Source organism: Ceratotherium simum, chromosome X (assembly GCF_057802395.1).
Source record: "Ceratotherium simum simum isolate JZ-2026a chromosome X, ASM5780239v1, whole genome shotgun sequence".
NCBI classification, from domain to species: domain Eukaryota; kingdom Metazoa; phylum Chordata; class Mammalia; order Perissodactyla; family Rhinocerotidae; genus Ceratotherium; species Ceratotherium simum.
Window position 1 is genome coordinate 27,366,140 of NC_141940.1, and position 19,955 is coordinate 27,386,094.

Consider the following 19,955-nt stretch of genomic DNA (forward strand, 5'->3'; position numbering starts at 1 on the left):
TAGCCAATGACAGATATCACTTAAATGATCATGGCACTCTTTTATGCTAAGCCTGGAAGCAGTTTCAGCATTCTTCTCAACACAGTGCTCTAGGCAGCCAGCAGCCACTATCTATTTTTTGGAATTAACACAAGAGATGAAACCAATTTGCTAACTCTGCTTGATCCTATGAAACTGCTACCACTCCTATATCTCATTCTGGGTTTGGGGACTCAAAAAGTCAGCTCAAGTCTTCCCTCTTCCAGTAAGTTTCCATGATTATTCTAGTCCACATCCATTTCTTCTTCTTTGGAAAATCTTAATATCTTTATAGTTAGTATCACATATTTTAGTCCTTAGTTATGCCATGAATCTTAATTCTCTTCCCAAATATGTATTTGAGAGGCTTTTCCAAATGACAGTTATGGCAGAAGTTTTATCAACACTTATTTATGCCTCCTTCTACATTGGCCATGACACTATATGTCAAGATTGCTGTTCTGATTTTCTACTCTTGGCTATAGAGGTTGCTGGCTATTAGAGAAAGGGAAAAAGAAGAGGCTGAGGGAGGCATATTTTGTTTGTTTTGTTTTATTAATTTTTTGTTGGGTTCAGTGCCTATAGTCAAATTGAGAAATTGTTAGTCTTTCTTTTGTATCCTACAACAACCCATTATCCCACTCCCATATTTGGGACACCGTTCCTCTTATCACAAAGGAAAAGTATCACATAAATAAATTGTGATAAGGAATTTCATATGTTACTCTTCTGGAGGTATTTTCATTTCTAAATGGATGTCTAGAGGGGCAATACTTAAAGAATATATTTTCAGTGGAAGAGTTTCAGGCACTATGATTTCTTGGGGGTATGGGGGAGAACATATTTGGGGGCAGGATGGCTCAAATCATGACATTTGAGTAACCACCTACTATAACCATACATAAGGCTGATACTTGTAAATGAATGGCAGCTACATTCATTCAATTTGGTCCATGTTGGCATAATGCCATCAGCACACTCTGTGGCTTCATGACCCGCATTTGGTTATTGAGTGCTGTTGTCACATGCTGAACCAATGGAAAAAGTTGCTATTGAATTGTCACTGGTCACACTGAAATAGCCATGGAAGCAAATTCATTACCTCAATTTGCAGCTAGCCATCACATGTTAGTCTAGAAAAATAAAACTGTATGTTGGATGATCAGATATCAGAAGTGCTGCTTCCTTGGTATTTTGTCAAAGGGCAGTCAATCCTAAGCAGATTTATAAAGTAGATAGTTTGTTTTCTAAAGGGGGCTCTAGACTCCCTGAACTCTTTCATTTTTGGAGACATCTCCTTGGCTCCCAAGGGCTCAAGCACTTGCCCCTCTTTCCTTAGCAAACGTGCTTCTCTTCCTTTACCCTGGGTGTCAGTCACTGAAACAACACAGAAGAGTATTTCTCAAGCTGGTGTTATTTAGAACAAATTTGGTAAAGTAAGTTCCTGTGGAAAGATACATTTAGGAAATCTGTGTTTCCATAGTGTCTCTTGGAACTCTGCCATGCATATTAACATATTAAAAGCTTGGAAAAGTTCTTCAGTGAAGAAATCTTTCTCACTTTGTTTAACGCAGCATCTTGCCCAACTAATTTAACCCTTTTGTCAGATAATAATCCTTAAAAAATCCTTCAGTAGTAATGTTCCATGGACCCAAATTTGGAGGATTCTGGCACACACAGTGTGCTCTTCAAGATTTTTTTTTCTTTTTAACTGGTATAAAGCATTGAAAGAAAAGGATAAATTCGTAAGAGTAGATTTTTTACCACTCCTCCAGGGGTTGAGTGATATTCTTCTCTTTTATCTTTTTAAAAAAATTTATTATTTTTTAACCATCAAAACTTTCCCACTGACCGTTAACTTTGGATAATATAAGCCTACAATGTTTGAGGAATAGCATGGTACAATAGAAGTTATACAGGCTTTGGAATTGAACAGACTTGCTTTTAAATCCAATTAAGTCACTAATTAGTTGTGTCATCTTTTGCAACTAAATTAGTGTTTTTATAACCTCATTTCCTTTACATGTGAAATGGGAGTGATACCAATATCACAAATTTGTTTTGAAGATTAAATGATATAATACGTATGAAAGCCCTGACACGGCAAATATTTTAGTTTCCCCCCTCTCTCTTCCCCTCTTCATCACTTGAGTATACTTAACCCTTCCTACAAGTATGTTGTACTAGGAAAGGAGTATTCCATAAACTCTATGTTTTCACTAACACATTGTTAATATTTAAAAGGAAGTATTTACCTTTTTGCAGAACTAAACGAGCAAAATTGTCCATAAGTTGTCATATATATATATATAGAGAGAGAGAGCGAGAGAGAGAGCCATCTGGTTTTTTTTTTTTTTTGTACTATTAAATTCCAAGCCTCGAAAACCAGTAAGTTGTTTTGACCTTGCCAGCAATAGCTTAAGCTCTTGCTATTAAATGTGGGATGCCTCACATACCATTCCAAAATATTGGCTTTAGCAACGAATGAATTATTAAACGTCAAATTGTTATTTCCCGTGACAGTTTCCAAATGGACTGGGTCTGCGCTAACAAGTAGTGAAATGTGCCTCCAGCTACCTCGCAGCTGTGTAAGAAATGGATCGCAACTCCAGTGGACTCATTTTACCTGGGAGCAAAGCACTGGAAGGCTCGCCCATCTGTCAACACACATTTCTCTTCCAATCTCCCCAAGCCCTTTCTTGAACTCTTTCTTGTTTAAAGAGAAAATCAAGAGCTATTCAATGTGGTGGCTTTTTATAAGGACATTTCAAGTACAGCCAACACCAGATAGTTTACTTATAGGATGTCCATGTTGTCAATTAAAATCATTTGACTCTATTCTCTTAATTTGCCAGCATTCTCTTTCCCGTTTCACCCTCCAAATGAGTGTATTGAAAAATAATAGGTTCGTCAATTAAATTAGTTATAAACCAAATAGGATTTAATATCTCCAAGCAAAGAAAAAGCCAATTAGAAAATACTTTAACCTAGGTTCTGTTTGTACTTCAAATGAAAAGGCAAATAATTTCTTAGATTAAGTTAAATTCTTTATTATATGTGTTGATGAGAAAGTTTTACTAGGGCATAGGTCCTGCCTCTGAAATGTAACATTATCACTTACTCATGGCTTTCAAATGGCATGAATAAAGGCTGACATCTTATTAAATACAAGCAAATGATTGTACAGACTATTCTTGTTAATTGGAACCACCTGGGATGAAATTGTCAGTTGTTCACTGTTATACACATTAGCCCTGTAAAATTCCCTGTATCTGTAGGCAGAAATATTTAATGGGTGATTACTGAAATATAGTCTTATTAATGCACTCTTTCCACTACCTTTGCTGAGTAGGAAGTGAGCTAGGAGATTTAGTTCCAGCACCATTTGGTGGTGATATAGCATTGTGGGCATTTTAGGAAAAAGGCATACCTCATTTTATTGCACTTCACTTTACTGTACTTCACAGATATTGTATTTTTTACAAATTGGAGGTCTGTGGCAATCCTGCATCGAGCAAGTCTATCGGTGCCATTTTTCCAATAGCATTAGCTCACTTCGTGTCTCTGTGTCATTTTGGTAATTCTAGCAATATTTCAAACTTTTTCATTATTATTATATTTGTTATCGTGATCTGTGATCAGTGATCTTTGATGTTACTGTTGAAATTGTTTTGGGGTGGGAGCGCAAACCACACCCTTTAAGACATCGAACTTAATCAATAAATGTGTGTGTTACGACTGCTCCACCGACTGAAAAGCTAGGCCTCTTGCACCAAACAGTTAGCCAAGTTGTGAATGCAAAGGAAAAATTCTTGAATTAAATTAAAAGTGCTACTTCAGAGAACGCACATATGATAAGAAAGCGCAATAGCCCTATTGCTGATATGGAGAAAGTTTTGGTGGTCTGGATAGAAGATGAAACCAACAACAACATTCCCTTAAGCCAAAACCTAATCCAGAGTAAAGCCCTAACTCTCATCAAATCTATGAAGGTTGAAAGAGGTGAGGAAGCTGCAGAAGAAAAGTTTGAAGCTAACAGAGGTTGGTTCATGAGGTTTAAGGAAAGAAGCCATCTCCATAACATATAAGTGCAATGTGAAGCAGCAAGTGCTGATGTAGAAGCTGCAGCAAGTTATCCAGAAGATCTAGCTAAGATAATTAATGAAGGTGACTATACTGAACAACAGATTTTCAATGTAGATGAAACAGCCTTCTATTGGAAGAAAATGTCATCTAGGACTTTCATAGCTAGAGAGGAGAAATCAATGCCTGGCTTCAAAGCTTCAAAGGACAGGCTGACTCTCTTGTTAGGGGCTAATGCATCTGGTAACTTTAAGTTGAAGTCAATGCTCATTTACCATTCTGAAAATCCTAGGTACCTTAAGAATTATGCTAAATCTACTCTGCCTGTGCTCTATAAATGAAACAACAAAGCCTGAATGACAGCACATCTGTTTACAACATGGTTTACTGAATATTTTAAGCTCACTGTTGAGATCTACTGCTCAGAAAAAAAAAAGATTCTTTTCAAAATAATATTGCTTATTGACAATGCACCTGGTCAGCCAAGAGCTCTGATGGAGATGTACAACAATATTAATGTTGTTTTCATGCCTGCTAACATAATGTCCATTCTGCAGCTCATGGATCAAGGAATAATTTTGACTTTCAAGTCTTATTATTTAAAAAAATTCATTTTGTGAGGCTATAGCTGTCACAGATAGTGATTCCTCTGGTGGATCTACGCAACGTAAATTGAAAACCTTCTGGAAAAGATTTGCCATTCTGGTTGCCATTAAGAACATTTGTGATTCATGGGAAGAGGTTAAAATATTAACATTAACAGGAATTTGGAAGAACTTTCATGGATGACTTTGAGGGAGGAAGTAACTTCAGATGTGATGAAAATAGCAGGAGAAGTAGAATTAGAAGTGCAGCCTGAAGATTTGACTGAATTGCTGGAATGTCATGATCAAATTTTAAGGGATGAGGAGTTGCTTCTTATGGATGAGCAAAGAAACTGATTTCTTGAGATGGAATCTACTCCTGATAAAAATGCTGTGAAGATTGTTGAAATGACTACAAAGGATTTAGAATATTACATAAACTTAGTTGATAAAGCAGTAGCAAAATTTGAGAGGATCAACTCCAATTTTAAAACAAGTTCTACTGTGGGTAAAATGCTATCAAACAGCATTTCATGCTACAGAGATATTTTGAAAGGAAGCATGAATAGATGTGGGAAATGTCATTGTTATCTTTTTTTAAGAAATTGCCACAGCCACCCCAACCTTCAGCAACTATCACCCTGATCAGTCAGCAGCCATCAATATTGAGGCAAGACCCTCCACCAGCAAAAAGGTTATGACTTACTGAAGGTTCAGATTATGGTTAGCAATTTTTATCAATAAAGTATTTTTTAGTTAAGGTATGTATACTGTTTGTTTAGACATAATACTATTGCACACTTAACAGACTGCATTATAGTGTAAGCATTACTTTTATATGCACTGGGAAACCAAAAAATTGTGTGACTCACTTTATTTTGATATTCACTTTACTGTGGTGGTCTGGAACCAAACCTGCAGTATCTTGGAGGTATGCCCGTACTTCAATTGGTGGGGTGGAGGTGTTTAGCTTGCTCAAAGGCATTGCAGATTCTCAGCTATTATCCAAGAACTTGGATGGAAAAAGAAAAAAAGAAAGTGGGAAAGAAAAACAGCAGCCAAGAGTATTGTCTTATGCATTGGCTTGCCAAGGTTCTGAGTCCTTGACTAGCTACAGATCATTTATTAACAGCATGTTCAAAGTTATACCACTCTGCAGAAGCTCAGAGAAAGGAAGCACATGGGAATGCTGTTAATCATCCTGACTGTTCAAAGGGAGAGGTAGCAAAGTTATTTTGTAAACAGATTTGTCTATCATTCTTTCTTACCAACAATGTCCATGTAGATTGTTTCTCACTTTCCTCTGGTAACTTTTACAGAGGATGACTATTGGCGGCAAGTGCTTTGGGAAGCATTCAAATATATAGTTGCACACACTTCTGTAAGCTCAAGAGTTACTCAGCTACTCATTACTTTATTTTCATCACCTGTATTTCTTTCTTTAGCTACATCTGGTTGTTGGCCTTGCAGTTGACAAAGTATACAGTAAATAATAAGGAAATCAAGCTATTATTTCTAATTTTTCTAGCTGGCATGACTGGGAACACTCACAAGGACCTACAGGGCCTGAAATCACAATAAATGTAAAAATGAATGGGGCTTCACAGAGGTTACATACATCTCCATCAAGGATATAGGTGTTTCTAATATCTAAATCTTGAGTGATGTCAGCAAAAGTAGTGGAGTGAGGACCTCCAAAAATTCTCTTTTCCATAAAATCAATAAGAATACTAACAAAAATTATCAGAATCAGCTTTTACTAAACTTTGGGAATTAACCAAATGCATGCAGTAATCCAGGAGGCATTTACCCAAGAAAATGGCCGAATATCCACAAGAGCAATGATCTTTATGGCATTTTAATTTTCCCTATTTGCATCCCATTCTCTCTAACTCTGTAGTACCCATGAAAACCAATAGGTTGCAATCACAGTGAAAACTAGCAGCTTAATTGCCACTGGAGGGAGCAGAATAGGATTAGAGCTTCTCCAAAATCTCTTTTCCAAAGAATTGACATTATTTCGTTTCTCTGGAGGTTCCCTGGAAGACTCCACTCACAAGACTGACTTTATTTGACTTGACTTAGACCTCTCCTAATGAAAACAGTCTTTCACCCAGGAGTGTTTGTGGAAAACAACCAGAAGCAATTTTTGAACATCCTGGCTGCCTGAGGCAGTGGAAAACAGTTGGATCAAACAATAGGCTGGTCCAAAGCTTAATAGGAAAAGCTGAGAAATGAGATGTCTATAGGAGACTTTGAAAATCTCTGACATATTCCTGGGAATCTAGAAGGTCACAAGCTTGTACAGAGCTGTGAACACGCCTAGGAAAGAACTGAGAAGGCCCTGAGTTCTCACCCCTGGGTAATCTTGAGGCTCTGCATAAGGAAGAATTGAAGACTAAGGAAGAATTGTAAACTGCCTAGCTGAGTATTGAAAATGAGACCAAATATGCACACAGAGTTCCTCAGCAAAGTCTAGGAGACATATTAGTTCCAGGCTTTTAAGGATATTTCTGTATAATCATTATTTAAGCACTTAGCTAACTAGGCAAAAACATCAGTAGCCACACATGACAAAGAATACATAATTTACAGAATTAGTTTAGAAAAGACAAAAGAAAATAAACAATGACAACAAGAAAACAGCTACAACAACAAAACCTTTGGGAAGGGACAGAATCTAATTTCCAGAGATGCCACATTATAACACTCAAAATGTCCAGTTTTCAGCAAAAAATTACAAGACATGCAAAGAAACAAGAAAAAATAGCCTATACACAAGGGAAGAAAGCAGTCAACAGAAACTGCACCAGATCTTGGAACTACTACAAAAACACTTTAAATCAGCAATTTTAAATATGTTCAAAGAATTACAGGAAATCATATTTAAAGAACTAAAGGAAAATATGCGAACAATGTCTCATCAAATAGAGAATCTGACAGGGAGATATAAATTAGGAAAAAAGAGAACTTAATAGAATCTCCAGAGTTGAAAAGTAACAATAGCTGAAATAAAAAAGTCACTAGAGAAGCTCAATAGCTGATTTGAGAAGCTAGAACAATCAGAAAGTTGAGTTATGTCAATTGATATTATCCAGTCTGAGGAACAGAAAGAAATAAGAATGAATAAAAATAAACAGTGCCTAAGTGACCTGTGGGGCACCATAAAGTATACCAACATATGCCTAATGTAAATCCAAATGGAGATGAAAGAATGAAAGGGATAGAAAGAATATTTGAAGAAAAAATGGCTGAAAACTTCCCAAAGTTTTGATGAAAGTTGTGATGAAAAACAATCTATACTTCCAAGAAGCTCAAATAACTTATAGAAGAATAAACTCAAAGTGGTCTATACCTATACACATCATAATCATACTGTCAAAAGACAAAGAGAGAATCTTGACAGCATCAAGAGAGAAGAAACTCATTCCGTAAAGGGAACCCTCAATAAAATTAACAGCTGATTTCTCATCATAAGCCATGTGGGCCAAAAGGCAGTGGGATGATATATTTTCAAAGGCCTCAAAGAAAAAGACTGTAGCCAAGAGTTTTATGTCCAGCAAAACTATCCTTCAAAAGTTAGGGAGAAATAAGACATTCTCAGATAAACAAAACTGAGAGAATTTGTGGCTAGAAAACCAACCCTACAAGAAATACTAAAGTAAGTCCTTCAGGCTGAAATGAAAGTGCTCTAGACTAAAATCCACATGAAGAAATAAAGATCAACAGTAGCAGTAACTGCATAGGTAAATATAAATGAGAGTATAATGGATTTTTTAGAACTTTTTTTTTTCTAATTTAAAATACAACTACATAAAGCAACAATTATAAATCTGTATTGATGGGCACACAATGCATAAAGATATAATTTATATAACAATAACAGCACAAATGATACAAGTAAAGTTTTTGTATGAAATTGATATTAAATTGGTATTAATCTGAACTAGGTTGGTATTATTAACATGCTAATTATACTCCCCAGGGCAACCACTAAGAAAGTAACTAAAAATATATATAATTGAAGGAACATCAAAGGAATTAAAATAGTACAATAGAAAATACTTTCATCACAAAATAAGGTAATAATAATAACAATAGAGGAAAAGAGAAATAAAAGAGGAAATATGACTTACATAAATAGCAAAATGGCAGATGTAATTCTCACCTCACCAGCAATCACATTACATATATATGGATTAAAACGCCAATTAAATGGCAGACATTGGCAGAATAGGTAAAAAACATGATTCAACTATATGCTGTCTATGAGAGACACACTTCAGATTCAAAAATACAAATAGATTAAGGTAAAAGGATGGAAAAAGATATACCATGCAAACAGTAATCAGAAGAGAGCTGGAGAGGCTATACTAATATAGACAAAATGGACTTTAGAAAAACATTATTAATAGAGACAAAGGAGAATATTTTAGAATGATAAAAGTGTCAATCCATCAATAAGATATAACAATTATAAACATGTCTGCACCTAATAACAAAGCCCCAAAATGCACGAAACAAAAACAGACAGAGTTGAGAGGAGAAATAGACAGTTTTAACTATAATAGTCGGGGATTTTAATACCATTCTTTCAATAATGGATAGAACAACTAGGCAGAAGAGCAAAAGGAAATAGAAGACCTGTACAACATAATGAACCAAGTAGATCTAAACAGACATCTAAAGATAACCCAACAAGAACAGAATACACATTCTTTTCAAGTGCACATGGAGCATTCTTGAAGATAGATCATATGTTAGGCCATAAAATAAGTCTCAATACATTTAAAAGGAATTAAATCAAATAAAATATGTTCTTTAACAACAATGGAACAAAATTAGAAATCAACAAAAAGGGAAATTTGGTAAATTCACAAATATGTGTAAATTTCAAAAACACACTCAAAAATAACCAAGGGTTAAAGAAGAAATCACAAGAAAAATTGGGCAACACTTTGAAATAAATGAAAATGAAAGCACAACATACCAAAACTTATGGGAGGTGATGAAAGCAGTGCTTAGAGGGAAATTTATAGCTGTAAATACCTATATTAAAAAAGAAGTAAGATCTCAAATCAATAACATAGCTTTACAACTTAAGGAACTAAAAACATGAGCAAAATAAAACCTAAAGGAAGCAAAAAGAAGGAATTAATAAAGATTATGGCATAAATAAATGAAATAGGCAAATCAACAACACTAAAATTTCCTTTTTTGAAAGGATCAACACTATCGGCAAAACTTTAGCAAGACTGACCAAGAAAATAATAGAGAAGACTTAAACTTCTAAAGTCAGAAATGGAAGTGGGACGTCACTACAGACTTACAAAAAATTTTTAAAAAGTACTAAAAGGGAATACTATGAAAAATTGTATAACAACAAATTAGATAATCTAGATGAAATTGACAAATTCCTGGAAACATTCAAACTACTGAACCTGACGCAAGAAGAAATAGAAAATTAGAATAAGCATACAACAAATAAAGAGATTAAATCACCAATTAAAGAACTATGAAGAAAAGTCCAGGACCAGATGGCTTCATTGGTGAATTCTATCAAATATTCAAAGAAGAACTAATATCAGTCCTTCTGAAACTTAAAATTAAAAAAGAAGAAGAAGAGAAGGGAACACTTCTTAACTCATTCTATGGGACCAGTATTACCATGATATCAAATCCAGATAAACACATCACAAAAAAACTACAGACCAATATCATTTATGAATATAAATTCAAACATCTTCAACAAAGTATTTACAAACTGAAGAAAGCAACATATATAATGGGTTAAAAACCATTACCATGTTGGGTAGGTCATTTGCTATAAACTCTCTTGGCTTCAGTTTATTTGAGAATATCTTAATTTTTCTTTTATTTTTGAAGAATAATTTTGCTGGATATAGAATTCTTGACTTTCAGCTTTTTTCTTTCAGCACTTTAAATATGTCATCCCACTGCGTTGTGACCTTCATAGTTTTTGTTTTTGTTTTTAATTAGAAATCAGAGGAGAGGAGAGAAAAGGAAAGGAAGAGAAAGGAAAGAAAAAAAAATACTCACATAGTCTCTGCAGATTTGTTCTTCTGTTGGAGCTCTTCAATGATTAGCCAGCTTATTTATATCGATGCTTTAGCCTTCACTTTTTGGTTTCACTGAGTTGAAAGGTCAACTTGTAGTAAAAGCATAGGTTCTTACAAGGTCTTTTCCCGCCATGCATCTTGTCCTGGCTATGCCTCTGGGTTTCTAGATTCCCTGGTATATGTAAGAGGTTTTCAGAGCCCTTATTCTCCAAAGTGTCTCTCTCCAGGTTTTCTTCCCAGGCTTTCTGTGTGTCTATTATTTACTCCAACTGTAATATTTTGCCCCAGATCTCCATAGAGTGAAAATGAAATAAGATGCTACAATAAAAAAAAATAGAGGCTATCTATTTCATTTTCTTATGTTGCTAAATGACCATTTTCAGGGGTTTCTTTGTTGGTTTCTATAGTTTCGGAAAGTAGAAAAGGAAGAAACCTGGGCAAAAGAAAAATTGTGATGAAGGTGATGACTCTTGATGACTACTCTATTCTCTTTTCAGGTGGGAAGTGGCAGTGGCTTGTTCTTTTGCCTTTCAAAGGTTTTTTTTTTTTTTTAAGATTTATTTATTTTTTTCCCCCAAAGCCCCAGTAGATAGTTGTATGTCATAGCTGCACATCCTTCTAGTTGCTGTATGTGGGACACGGCCTCAGCATGGCCGGAGAAGCAGTGCGTCGGTGCGTGCCTGGAATCCGAACCCGGGCCGCCGGCATCGGAGCACGTGCACTTAACTGCTAAGCCACAGGGCCGGCCCCAAAGGTTTTGAAGAATACTCTCTACTTAGCCAATTTTCCACCCTGACAAATTTCTGAGTTAGACAAAACAAAGGCAAGCACCTTGCATCAGTCCTTCCGAGAGACCCTAGACAGGTCAAAAGAGAAAAACATAATTCCTTTAGAGCAAGCTCTACTTTGCTCCCTCCAGAACCAGGGACACATACAGATCTTCCTTGACTTATGTTGTGGTTATATCATAATAAACCCATTGTAAGTTGAAGACATCACAAGTCGAAAACGCGTTTAATATACCTAACCTGTTGAACATCATAGCTTAGCCTACTCTACATTGAACATGCTCAGAACACTTACATTAGCCTACAGTTGGGCAAAATCATCTAACACATAGCCTGTTTTATAATAAAGTGTTGAATATCTCATGTAATTTATTAATACTGTGCTGAAAGTTCAAAACAGAATGGTTGTATGGGTACAGAATGGTTGTAAGTGTATAAGTTGTTTACCGTCTTGATCACGTGGCTGACTGGGAGCTGCAGCTCACTGCCACTGCCCAGCATCATGAAAGAGTATCATGCCGCATATTGCTAGCCTGGGAAAAGATCAAAATTTGAAGTATGGTTTCTACCAAATGTGCATCAATTTTGCACCATCATAAAGTTGAAAAATCATAAGTCAAACCGTCATAAGTTAGGGATCATCTGTACTTGGAATTTGAGATGCTGTCTTCACAACTGCCATGGAACTGGAGAGGAGCATGAGGTGAGGGTATGTTAAAAAGCCACAATGCTCTCCTACCATGTTTAAGTCATCTTTTTCTTGATTCAGCATTTGTTTGGCAGCTGTAAACCTTTAACTACTTCCCAGAGTTTCCACAAAAGTTCATTTTGAGAGTTCTTTTGCTCATTTTCACTGTTTCTGTAGAAAGATAGGCCCTTGGAGTCCCTACTCTACATTTTCACTGATTCATGGAGTCAATTTTGTAAACTTTTAGTAGATTAATTCTTCACAATCAAAAAAGGATAAATGGCTGTTGCCCACAAACCATGTAATACTCTCCTTATCCATGTGGAAGAGTAAAAGGAGTGAAGCTGGATGGAGGACAGAAAAATTACTCTTGTGGTGATCTCACCACAGGGAAATAGATAAAATGGGGAATAATATTCCCTTCTAATGCCAGGGAATATAGAATATATTTCGGTGAAAATTTTATCATGTAGGATTCTAGCTCTTCTCTTCCACCTTTACTATTAGATGTCTGGTAGCAAGGTGTTGGCAGACCTTTGCTCTGAGGAAAGAGAATTCTGATGATCTTTACAATGCACAAATGAGACACTTGTGAACCAGAGAGGTTTAGTGAGTCACTCAAGATTACACAGTTAAGAAAATATAGATCCACAAATTTGACTCAGGTTTCTGACTCTAAGTAATTTCACTGTAGCACATTGCCTTAATGATTTTTTTATAAAATTAAACTAAAATTAGACTAATTAAAATTTAGTCTTTAATTTCTGGGCTTAAAAAAAGATAATTATTTCCTGTTGATTCCAGAAATTAAATTTAAAAACAGAAATGAATTGATGAATTTGCAAATTGTAACACCTTGTTGAAGACATCGGACAAATTAGAGTATGAGCTGTAACTGTAGTAGATGTTGGCAATTGCCTACCTAGCATCTGTGCTCATTCTTCCTTGCTTACAGTACCTGCATTTTCATTCACCATCCTTACCCTTTGGAGTACTTTGTGAGGAATTTGACCCCCAGTGCTAGGAGTAGCTTAGCACATTTCATTATCTTGGCTTGGCCAAGTCATTGGTTCTGGGTTTGGCATGTCCTCTAAGTGGGCCATTTAGGATAAGTATTAATATTCTTCCTTGAAATTCTAAGCAGAAACACTTTTTTCTCTTGGGTGGTACTATATGTAGATTTAAATTCTCAATTACTGCAGCATTATTACACCCATGATGGAAACCAGCTTTACATCACACTGAAACTATGACAGAATGGAGAGGCAGAAAGAAACTAGATGCTTCAAAACATTATTGAGACACTGAATCAGACAATCCTGTTTTCTCTGCCTTTCTTCTGGACTTGCAGATCCATTAGCCAATAAATCCTTATAATAGTTTAAAGCAGCTTGAGTTTCCAGTTGCTTATAACAGAATGCATAAACTGATGCAGAAATTTCCAGAAAACAAAGGAGAGAAATTGATGATTACTTTATGTAGGACTGGAAATTAGAAACACACTACTTGGTTATGTAGTCTGTATAAAGCCAAACTGCTTGTGACCTCAGGATCCATATGTTTTTTCATGCCATAGAACACTTGTCTAACATCCAACACATCTTTACTGAAGTCTCTCAGAACATACTAAAGAGAGTTTCCATTCATAACACCCACTAAAACTTAAAAAACATCCTCTCCAGCTATCTAGCTGAAAAAAAACCATTTATCTCAGCAAGACAGATGACCATAATCCCTTCACCTTTCTTCATGAATACCTCAAGCTTTTTTCTCAAAGTCAGGAGATATTGGCTTTAGTCTTTTCCTGATATCACACCCTGCTTTCCTCTTTTCCATTTATACGTTTCTCTTCCATAAGAAACTCTCAGCTTATTTAATCAATTTGGTAAATTAATCAATCTGATTTTAGTCTTTTCATTCATCTGTTAACCTGATTTGTACCACAATGTCCTAGGAATCTAGCTAGCAAAGAAATAATCTTCCTTAATTGAAAGAAGTCTTGAATATTCCTTTGTCATGTTTCTTCCCTGTCATACTCATATTTATAACATGCAAGTCTTAGAATTTTAGAACTTTAGGTCTAAGAGGGGCCTTAAAGCTTGACAAATTAATTATAGCTGGCTGATTGGTTTGTGTTCATAGAGTGAAAATGAACTAAGGGGCCACAATAAACAGTTAAAGGCTATCTACTTTTACCTGTTTGAACTACCAAATGACCATTTCCAGGGATCTCTTGGTTATTTTTTGTAGTACTGGAAGGGTGTGGGAAAGGAACAAAGCTGCTGAGAAGAAAAATTGTAAAGTAGGTGATAACTCTTGATGACTACTCTATTCCTCTTTCAGTGATTTTTTATGGACCCTACTCCTAACACCATCTGTCATCCTCTCTTCATCTCAGCAGTTGCCTGGGACTCACATTTTATCCCAGAAACACAGGGCTCAAAGACAGCACTCTATTGAGCTTAGGATTCTAAATTTTCTACTTAAACCTGTAAGTAGCAGAGTTACATTAAGCTACAATTCAAGAAAATAAATCCTTGATGAATTAGTTAACTAATTGTACTTTCAATATTAAGTATTATTTCAAGTTCTATGCCAGCTTTATCTAAATCAGATGATAGTTGAGCTCTCTGTTCTTCAAGATCGAGGCAAGGGAGGAATGGCATCAACACAATGATGGACTAGGAAGTTCTATGCTTTCATTCCCTCACAGAAACATCAAAAAAAAAAAAAAGAAAAGAAAAGAAAGAAAGAGAAAAGGAAACCACCAGAGATGGCTGAAATAACCTTATACAAGCTCTGGAAAACAGTCAAAGTATTGGGGTTGCCCCGTGGCTTACCGGTTAAGTGCACGTGCTCTGCTACTGGTGGCCAGCGCCTGGATCCCGGGCATGCACAGATACACCACTTGTCCGGCCGTGCTAAAGCGGCGTCCCACATACAGCAACTAGAAGAATGTGCAACTATGACATACAATTATCTACTGGGGCTTTGGGGAGAAAAGGGGGAAAAAAGGAGGATTAGCAATAGATGTTAGCTCAGGGCTGGTCTTCCTCAGCAAAAGGAGGAGGATTGGCATGGATGTTAGCTCAGAGCTGATCTTCCTCACAAAAAAAAAAAGAATAAACAGTCAAAGGCCTATAGCAACAGAAGGAAAGGAATAATAAAGAATAGAGTGAAGATAGAGAATGAAAAGCAATAGAGAAATTCAACAAAACCGGGAGTTAGTTCTTTGAAAAGATGAACAAAATTGACAAATGTTTAGCTAGATTGACCAAGAAAAAGGAGAGAAGAACTCAAGTTACTAAAATTAGAAATGAAAGTGGGGACATTACTACTGATTCTACAGAAATAAAAAGGATTATGAGAAATACTATGCACAATTGTACTCCAATAAATTGGATAACTTTGATAAAATGGACAATTTCTACAAACACATAACCTGCCAAGGTGAATTATGAAGAAATAGAAAATCTGAATATTTTCTATTCAGTATAACTAGTAAGGAGATTGAATCAGTAATCAAAAATCTCTAATACAGTAATGCCCTGGAACAGATGGATTCATTATTGAATTCTACAAAAATTTAAAGAAAAATTAACACCAATACTTCTGAAACTCCTCCAAACAATTGAAGAGGAGAGAAGACTTCCTTACTCACTCTATGAGGCTAGCATTATCCTGATACTAAAACCAAAGAAAGACACTACAAGAAAACTACAGACTAACATCCCTTATGCATATCAATGCAAAAATCCTCAACAAAATATTAACAAAGTGAATTCAGCAGCATATTAAGAGGATTATACAGGAAGACAGATGGGATATATTCCTGAAATGCAAGGATAGTTCAACACAGAAAAATCAGTCAATGTAACATCAACAGAATAAAGAAATACCAAACAATCATTTCAATTGATGCAGAAAAAGCATTTGATAATATACAACACCTTTTCATGTTAAAAACATTCAACAAACTAGGAATAGAAGGGAACTTTCTCAACATAACAAAAGCTATGTATGAAAACCACACAGCTACTGAAAGCCTTTCCCCCAAGATCAGAAACAAGAGAAGGATGCCACTTTTGCCAATTCTATTCAACAGAGTGTTGGACGTTTTATCCAGAACAAATAGGCAAGAAGAGGAAATAAAGGCATCCAATTTGGAAAGGAAGAAGTAAAATTATCACTGTTCACAGACGATATGATCTTATATGTATAAAACTCTAAAGGTTCCACACAAAAATCTCAGAACTAATAAACAATTTTAGAAAAATTGCAGGATACAAAATCAACACACAAGATTCAGTTGTGTTAACAATGAACAATCTGAAAAGAAAATTAATAAAATGACTCTTTTTACAATAGCATCAAAAGGGGTAAAATACTTAAGAATAAACTTAACTGAGGAGGTGAAAAACTTGTACACTGAAAACTAGAAAACATTGTTGGAAGAAATTAAAGAAGACATAAATAAATAGAAAGGCATCCCATGTTCATGGAATCAAAGACTTAATATTGTAAAGATGCCAGTACTACCCAATGCAATCTATAGATTCCATGCAATTCCTTTCAAAATCACAATGTTTGGCTTTTTTTTATATATAGAAATAGAAAAATCCATGCTAAAGTTCATATGGAATCTCAAGGGACTCCAAATAGCCAAAATAATTTTGAAAAAGAACCAAGTTTTTTTGTAGTTTTCAGTGACAAAAGAAAGAAATATAAGACATAGCATAGAGAACAAAATCTAGACAGAAGCCAGAAATGAGAGGCAGAAAAACCAGAGAAACTTACCATCATTGTTTTTTTTCTATCCAAGTATCCCTTCTCAGATTATGGTAGCCTAACCCCACCTTCCATTGGGGGAACTGCCTTTCCTCAATTTCTTGTGGTACTTTTGATTTAGTCGCATTGTCCCTCCCCACTCCACATGGCCACAAGGGTGGTCTGTGACCCAGGCGGGGCCAGTCACAATTTCCCTTTCCTCTGGCTACAGGTTCTGGTCCAAGGGGTGGCCCACACAGTGCCAGTCAGAGACCATCCCTTTAATTAAGAAATTTCAGATGGCAGATGGAACTAACCTTGCCTAGATATTATTTTTATTGTGGGAAAATATTAATAACATAATTTACCAAGTTAACCATTTTTGAATGGACAATTCAATGGAATTAAGTACATTCACATTGTTGTGGAACCATCACCACAATCTATCTCTAGAACTTTTTCGTCATCCCAAAGTGAAACTCCATGCCCATTAAATAATAACTCTCCATCCTCCCTCCACCCAGGCCCTGGTAACCACTAATTTACTTTCTGTCTCTATAAATTTTACTAATCTAGGTACCTCATATAAATATAATCATACAATATTTGTCCTTTTTTATCTGGCTTATTTCACTTAGCAAAATGTTTTCAAGATTCATTCACGTTGCAGCATATATCAAATGGCCATGTGGAGTGGAGTGGGATAATTGACTAAATCAAAAGTACCACAAGAAATTGAGGAAAGGCAGTTCCCCCAAAGGAAGGTGGGGTTAGGCCACCAGAATCTGGGAAGGGGTATTTGGATAGAAAAAAAATATGATGGCTGCTTTCTCTGGTTTTTCTGCATCTCATTTCTGGTTTCTGTCTAGATTTTGTTCTCTACTCTATCTTATATTTCTTTCTTAAGCCAGCTCCATGCTGACTCAGATTTGAAACTCCGTTCCTTTTCCTTGATTTCCATACAGACAACACTCATATAGGGTCTTTGTAGCAAAATTTTCAGAGGGATTGTAGAGATTGAAGGGGTGTCTGATTTCAGCAATGAAAGGGATTTTAAATTGAGTAATTGATAACCCTTTTCTTAGAGTTTCTTATCTATTTCAAATAGCTCAGGCTTCAGCCTCCCACCTTGTTTCTTATTCCTTCTACTTCCTCTGCTCTCTCTAGACTGTTCACCCTTTCTTCTCAAAAGTAAATATACAGACTATATTTTCTGCTGTCTCATTCAGAGCAATTTAGCACCCCTTTTATACCGTTACTAGGTGCAGGCCCTATTTCAGACTTATCCTTTCATAACCAATGGTCTTTTCAAGGTATTTAGCCTCTGGCTTAGAATCATATTTTTTTTAATCTATTATTCTTATCAATACTGTGATTAGTAAACGTTTATTCTCATCAATATGGTGGTTAGTAAATGCTATTCTTTGCTATGAAAGAAGTTTTATCTATTATAGAAAAAGGATTATTGAGTGGAACATTACAATATGATCTGTGATGTATTTACATTTTCCCCAGCCATGGGAGGCCTTATTCCTTACTTCTCCATGTGAAGCCCACGAGCTTCTCTTCTGGTACCAATCTCTTCCTGGTAGCCCCTTTCTAAATAGCATGCATAGTAGCTACAGAGAAATTATCTCTAAAGTTTTAGATCTATAAAACCAAACCTATAAAAGGACAACAAATATTAGAAATTCTGTGAGGGCCCCTGAAATACTCAAAAGCTGTATTGCTGTTATGGTGCTAGAGTCCTGTGCTTTAAATTCTGGGGATATACATCTCAGCTTATATTCTTGGAACTGGCTAATGTCCAAATGTAATCAGAAGAGTAATCAAGCATACCTATCATCATCATTCTGTACCCAAATACAATGGCTTGTCTGAGTTAGTGCCTGTTAGCTTATCACAGAAATATAGATTAGGGTCATAGAATATCACAGTTGGGCCGGCCCCGTCCATGGCTTAGCGGTTAAGTGCGCACGCTCTGCTACTGGCAGCCCGGGTTCGGATCCCGGACGCGCACCGACGTACCGCTTCTCCGGTCATGCTGAGGCTGCGTCCCACATACAGCAACTAGAAGGATGTGCAACTATGACGTACAACTATCTACTGGGGCTTTGGGGGGGAAAAAAAAAGGAGGAGGATTGGCAATAGATGTTAGCTCAGAGCCGGTCTTCCTCAGCAAAAAGAGGAGGATTGGCATGGATGTCAGTTCAGGGCTGATCTTCCTCACAAAAAAAAAAAAAAGAAAGAATATCACAGTTGAAGAGGACATTAGGGATTATCTAATACAACTGTCCTCGATTTTATCTGAGGAAACTAAGGCCCAGAGAATTTCAGTGATTCCTTAATCATTCTGTTCATACTGAATTGGATCTAAAATCTAGGTCTCCTAACTTTTGGTCTATTGCTTTTCCAGTTATACCAGACAAGAGACTACTTCCTCTAAAGCTAGTTTTGCCCAGAGCCCTGACTCAAATATTTTAGACATCTTAGGACATTTTTCTTCACTGTGGCAACCAACACATTTTCAAGGGCAATAAAGTATTATTTTTACGTCAGTGGAACCAAAATACACTATGAAAAGGTTAACAGTATAACAGTCTGTTATTCTGCTATTTTGTCTTCAAGTATACAGTAGGAGAGCCTGTGGGAGCAACTTGGGGTAATAAAGGTTAATCACTGGGAGCTTAAGGGTGCTTATCCTTAATTGGTGAGCAAGGTTAATAGTTGTGTTTTCAAAGCCGGTAATTCCCTTTATAGAAAACTTTCCCTGGGGCATTGGCCACACCTACCAATCAGCTCCAACCCCTAACCAATAGGATAGCAAATTAGGAGCATAGCCCTATGGAGATTTAGGGATGAGGATGACTATCTTAACTGCAGTTGTAACTTGAGTTTTCTTTACAAACAGTTTGGTCATCTTCAAAGTGCTCCATTTTTTCCTTCT

At 36.1% G+C, this 19,955-nt stretch overlaps 1 protein-coding gene across 6 annotated transcripts in view; it reads left to right on the forward strand.

Annotated features, from left to right (window-relative positions):
- The window catches only part of LOC147911783 (uncharacterized), a 318,235-nt gene that overhangs the window by 197,491 nt on the left and 100,789 nt on the right, over nt 1–19,955 (forward strand). The window contains exon 3 of one of the 6 annotated variants that reach the window (XM_087426397.1): nt 2,542–3,310. The exons of the other annotated variants lie outside the window; for them this stretch is intronic. Within the exon in view, the coding sequence (XP_087282523.1) occupies nt 2,542–2,575 (34 nt within the window). The 3' untranslated portion in view covers nt 2,576–3,310. Of the gene's footprint in view, nt 1–2,541; nt 3,311–19,955 lie in introns of those variants that run through there. 6 annotated transcript variants of the gene reach the window in all.